The sequence below is a fragment of the Spodoptera frugiperda genome, chromosome 18, assembly GCF_023101765.2.
Source record: "Spodoptera frugiperda isolate SF20-4 chromosome 18, AGI-APGP_CSIRO_Sfru_2.0, whole genome shotgun sequence".
NCBI lineage: Eukaryota > Metazoa > Arthropoda > Insecta > Lepidoptera > Noctuidae > Spodoptera > Spodoptera frugiperda.
In genome coordinates this window covers 1,992,272-1,998,317 of record NC_064229.1, presented here as the reverse complement: position 1 = coordinate 1,998,317, position 6,046 = coordinate 1,992,272, and the positions used below count along the sequence as shown (strand labels likewise).

Genomic DNA, 6,046 nt, shown 5'->3' with positions numbered 1-6,046 from the left:
ATATAAAGGCGATAAGATAAAAACTCCAGTTCAGTATCCAACACATATAATTACATTTATTTTATTATAATATAATATAAATACCATTAATTACATTCAGTGCGTAGATATGTAGTAGCCACATCGCCAAATTCTACATTCGTTTCGTATAGCAAAAATACTGATTTATAAGTTAAGTCTAAAAGATTGTATAATACTTTAGTTTCTTTCGTAATATTGAGCAATAGGTAAGTTAGATAAAATAGTCAGAACCCTTACTATTTAAACTCACGCATTCATCGTTTGTGAAGTCGCATCGAGTTTCTATGGTAAGATTCCGACTTTATTTTTCATACAATAGGCCAATACTTTTTTCTAATTCAGTAAAACACTACAATTTTGTACTAATGCCACACTCAGAGTCATTTAATGGTTACTTAACCCAGTCCCTAGCAATTGTTTTCGGAACAAAATCGTTACTAAGGAATAGTTTATGTGATCATTATTTTTTCTGAGTATGGCAGTAAGTTTTCAATAACAGTAAAAAGTATAACACTCAATATTTCCAATACTCGTTTACAAATCTCAATCTGACTTGCATACATTTCGTAAAATCAACTATTTCGCAAAGTGGCTACGACATAAAAATAATAATATTCACAATATTTAACATATTATATAATACACTTATTACAAACGTAAATAAAAACAAATAGTTTGAAACAAAACATTAACACTTAAATAACAGTTAGGACTTGTTTCACTACTTTTGGTTAATCTAATTTTCTTTTAAAAAAGCTTGTCCCACCCTAAGATTTTCTCCTGTGTCGTAGGTGCATTTACAAACACAAATCCACATACACATGATACCCAGACCTAAAACAACAATTTGTGGAACACACAAAGTGTTGCTCCGTCCGAATCGAACCTACTATACGTTGCACAGCAGCCGGTTGCCCAGCCACCGCACCAACCGTGCAGTCAATTAGCAGGCAATTTAACATTTATTTGTTTCAAAATTATATGAATGGCTGATATTAATAACCAATCTCAATCCATGGCATTTTGTTGGGTGTTAACCTTTAGACAGTGGTGAAACAAGCCCTTCACAATAATATTTTAGACAAGCCAACAACTAATATACATTTGAGTAGCACATTAAATATAAATTAACTTAATTTGACAAAGAAAACAGTTCACCTATTTACATTTTATTGTGTGAGTGGATAATAACATATTTAATTTTAATATTATTACAAAAAAACTCACAGACATACAAGATTACATTTTGTTATATGTATAATAATAATTAACTTCTTATTTATATTGCAGTTGCTGACAGATAAGTGAAAAAGAATAAGCAAGATAAATGTATACAATACTGAACCTTATTCTACACACATAGAGTTCAAAACTCCTTAACTCTTTAGATATTTTAACCAAATGTATATGATTTTCAACCATACTACAACACATTAAAGTTCAATATCAAATGTATATATTCAGTCTAGATGTGAAAGAGTGCAAGGCTGTAGTTGTGCTTTTAACAGTAGTAAGACACTATTCTTTCTAAATACTCAAACAGTACTCACTTTCTATTTATATTGTATTTCTGGTCCTGTCATAGTTAAATAACATTAGTTAAGTGACATACATTTGACAGTTTATTAGTATTTTAGAGGTAAGTAAATAATTACTAGGAATGATTCGAGACTACATACAAGCTGAGAAACAAACCTCTAATTCCAACCTTCATGATCAGCACTTCTATTATATGGTATTATCATAACGTCATTGGTAAAGCAGCGTAGAAAAATTAATGTGTAGTGTTTCAATATTTAGAAAATAGATTATCTCAACTAAATAGATTTGTGATCCTGGTTAAACCTAAAAACCTTTACACACCAGTTGCAAACTGATCAGCAGTTTTATTATGAGTTTGCTTTACGTTTAAAGTAATCAAAACGGCAGCGCGTTCAGCGTTCTGATTGGCCGGCTCGAATAGACCAACCAATCAGAGCGCCGAACACACCCTACATTTCGATCTCGTTAAATGTAAAACAAACTCGTACTAAGGGCACTGATGTATGTTTTCTAAACAAAGTGCTGTTCTTAGCATACCTACTTTCATGACATCACATATCTAAGTTAGGTGTAGGTGTGGGGCATAAATCCGTGTTGCGGTCAATTTTTATATTTATATTTTTCATTCTTCTCCTTGGGTTCAGTCTGACCGCTCTGACAGCTCCCACTTGGAGCCTCATCTCAGCCTGATGTCCACTGCGAAATAGAGACAAACAAGATATTTTTAAGACAAACAAGATATTTTTAAGACAAAAAAGATATTTTTAAGACAAATTTGCTTTGCGTTTAACAATATTGAAACGAGAGTGTGTTTGTTGCTGATTAGCCAGAACGAATGACCCAACCAATCAGAGTGCCAAATACGTTTTCATTTCGTTTTTATTACTAAGGGTGACTACTGAATCTTTTATTCCTTACGCCTTGTTGTACTTCAGCTACAAATAACTATATTTAACTAATTTAGAAAATATAAAAACCTACTTCCTTGTTACAGTTTTATTGAATTATGATTTCATTGGTTCAGCGTCTTATTACAATCATAGTGGTATTGTTTTTTATAAGTTGACTGTGTTGATTGATTGTCGATAATAATAATTACTATTGTTTAATACGATAATCAGAACAATACAGTGATGTAATGTCTGATATCAGAGTATTTATACAGGGTGTCCCTGAAATCGACGTCCAACGGGCACTAGATAATCAGCAAGGTTCCAACTGTTATCAGAAAAATATAAAAAAAATTCTAAGTCCTACAGTTTTTAAATTACAGTGACTTATGTGTTATCCACGAAAAAGTACACCCTGTGCCAGTCTTTTGACTCTTGTTGCTACAAATCTTTATTTTTTCGTCTGCGGTCTTCCTTACATTATCCTGAATAGTGCTCCAGTAATATGGAATCATAAATTCTTAGCCAACTGCTTTAGATTGGAAAACATTGTTAATTTTAGAGGAACCAAATACTCTGAATAAAATTTTCACCTTACTTTAAGTGACCGTATTGAATAAATTATGTATGGCGCTAGTAGTGGCAAATTTCACCAAAGTTGGCGCATTTAATAAGGATTATAAAATGGTATAGCACTTTGCAAATTATTTCTTAAATTCGACACAAAAAAAGATTTTTCAACGAAACTCCGTTTCGATGAATTTATTTGAACTTACTAAAAATTCTTCTAGTGTACTCAAATCATACGTTATAACCTCATATGCACTATACAGCACTTTGCACGCTATTTGTTATCATCATGTTGAAAATCAGCGAGGATCTCTTGTCAAAAAATATTGTCTGTTTACCCGTGATTTCGCTTGCAGCATTCGTCGGCAATATTACTAGACTTACTAGAGGAACTGATGTTGTGTATCATGTTTCACTAAATAATATTGAATGATTGCAATATGATGTTCATAGTGCATCAAACACATTATCAAATGTGTAGTAAAATCAAAAGGAACGGACGCGGTAGCGTCATGTATACAGCATATCGACGCGGTAGTGGTATGGTGTACATGAGCCCTTACGTACAATTTACTCGTCATATCCCCATCAAAAAAAAAGAAAAAAGGAAATGGGTGAATCCTCCGATTAATTTACGTGTTCATGCCTTGTGATCAAATGCGGGTTGAAGCATCAAATATTCTTTAGTTTGTCGAGAAAGAGTTATTTGCACCGTTACAAGGAATTGCAGAGTAAAGCATTGCAATTGCAGTAATTTAAAAAAAAAATCAACACGGCGCAAAAAAGCCAGTGCTCAGCTAAAATGCCGAAGCTCGAGTACGATGGCATGAGATGCACTACACCAGTTCCTCTAGCGATAATATTGCCGACGAATGCTGCAAGCGAAATCACGGGTAAACCGACAATATTGTTTGACAAGAGATCCTCGCTGATTTTCAACATGATGATAACAAATAGCGTGCAAAGTGCTGTCTAGTGCATATGAGGTTATAACGTATGATTTGAGTACACTAGAAGAATTTTGAGTAAGTTCAAATAAATTCATCGAAACGGAGTTTCGTTGAAAAATCTTTTTTTGTGTCGAATTTAAGAAATAATTTGCAAAGTGCTATACCATTTTATAATCCTTATTAAATGCGCCAACTTTGGTGAAATTTGCCACTACTAGCGCCATACATAATTTATTCAGTACAGTCACTTAAAGTAAGGTGAAAATTTTATTCAGAGTATTTGGTTCCTCTAAAACTAACAATGTTTTCCAATCTAAAGCAGTTGGCTAAGAATTTATGATTCCATATTACTGGAGCACTATTCAGGATAATGTAAGGAAGACCGCAGACGAAAAAATAAAGATTTGTAGCAACAAGAGTCAAAAGACTGGCACGGGGTGTACTTTTTCGTGGATAACACATAAGTCACTGTAATTTAAAAACTGTAGGACTTAGAATTTTTTTATATTTTTCTGATAACATTTAGAATCTTGCCGATCATCTGGTGCCTGTTGGACGTCGACTTCAGGGACACCCTGTATACTAGCATATTAAACCTACCTAAAAATGGAATATGGAATTCTTAAACAGATTTTAAACTTTGTTATTTAGTATTAAAGTTGAATTTTAAGTATCTTGATATATTACTTGAATGAGCATGTAATATTTTCTGATATGTTTTTAGCCCAGACAAAAATACTTACTCTCAAATTAGCACCACCCTGCTTATTCAATTCTTGTTCTCTTTTCTCCATTTCTTCATTTCTCTGTTGGATGCGTATCACCTTGCTGGGGTCCTTCACCCCGCGGGCGGCTTCCTGCGCAGCGCGCCGCTCCGCCGCCTCGACCTGCTGCCGACGTCTGGTCTCCTAGTACCAAATGCATCAATTAGCAAATCAATCTTAAAGTAGATCACTTTAAAGTGATGAGTAAACTAGTTTTTACAAAAAAAGAATGTTATATGGTTGGCTAATCTAAGCGACATTGAGTTATATTTGGTATTATATGCGATATTCGGAATCAGTGAATTTTTTTCCATCAAATGATGTGTGAAAAAAAAAATGTCGCTTAGCCTTTCAACGGTCGATATTATTGTGGCATAAATAATAACAAAAATCTGAATTTCTGTGAAATTAGTTTTACTGGTAGCCATTGTTTTTGTTATTATTTTGAACAAAATGATAATGCATTTTTGAAAAGTTATTCATACTTGATACGAACTCTACACACATTAAGATGTTTGACTCAAACGTCTGTCTCTAAATTAACGCAATATGTTGCAATAAAAAACAAGTTTTGTTACTTCTAAGGCATTTCCTACCCGTTCCAGTAAAAACAAAAATTCCAGTTGGAAAACGTATCCATAGATATAAACTTACGGAGTCTGGAGTCAACACTTCAGAAGCTGAAGGTTTACAGCAGGATGTGAATATCCCCATTTTAACAAAACGTTATTTTTTCCAACAAAAAAACATAAAAACTACAATCGAAAGTCTCTTATCAATATCACAAACGTCATTTATCATTTATCGCCATTGACATTTTGACAGCCAGTCGAACGTTCAGTAACGTAACGTAACGATGGAACAAGTTTCGTCCAAAAATCGATACTATTCTCTAACTTTTGGGAAATATTACTGGCTGATTATTTATAGATTTTATATTGAAAAATAAACAATATCTAGCACTGTCAGTTCTAAAATGTTACATGATTGTCGATATGAACATGAAAGTAAATAAAATGCTTTCAATAATGCTGATTATACAACGCAGTAACAAAATGGTAAGAAAAACAATTCAATTCACCATCCGCTGCCAGATCCAATGCATATTTGCCATTTCTAAGCAAACACTTGCAGCTATGCTGTACAAAAATAGTAAAAATGCAGTTTATTGAAGTAAATAAACAAAAATATACACTGCCCGTTTGAGTTAATAATCGATTTTTGCCATGATGACCAAGGTTGCGAACAATAATTAGGTCAGTAGGTGTTGCAGATTTGTAAAAGTTAAGAACTGATTTTGAACAAAAAA

General features: G+C 33.1%; 1 protein-coding gene across 2 annotated transcripts; it reads right to left on the bottom strand.

The window, feature by feature from the left end:
• Window positions 1-2,157: 2,157 nt before the first annotated feature.
• Window positions 2,158-5,981, bottom strand: LOC118277947 (uncharacterized). Of its 2 annotated transcripts, none has more exons than XM_035596981.2 (3): window positions 5,819-5,981; window positions 4,717-4,881; window positions 2,158-2,259 (listed from the first exon to the last, which is right to left on the bottom strand). In XM_035596981.2, the coding sequence occupies exons 1-3, from the start codon at window positions 5,849-5,851 to the stop codon at window positions 2,245-2,247; spliced, it is 213 nt and encodes a 70-aa protein (XP_035452874.2). In that variant the 5' UTR covers window positions 5,852-5,981; the 3' UTR covers window positions 2,158-2,244. The 2 variants fall into 2 exon arrangements, with proteins under 2 accessions (XP_035452874.2, XP_035452873.2); XM_035596980.2 differs by lacking the exon at window positions 5,819-5,981 and adding an exon at window positions 5,392-5,561.
• Between the last annotated feature and the right edge of the window lie 65 nt (window positions 5,982-6,046).

What these genes read in the sequence shown, in the direction of transcription:
- LOC118277947 (XM_035596980.2), bottom strand. Translation starts at nt 5,451, where the DNA reads ATGGGGATATTCACATCCTGCTGTAAACCTTCAGCTTCTGAAGTGTTG. An exon ending in AAGTGTTGACTCCAGACTCC is followed by an intron (nt 4,882 to 5,391) that starts GTAAGTTTATAT and finishes ATTTGGTACTAG; the next exon opens with GAGACCAGACGTCGGCAGCA.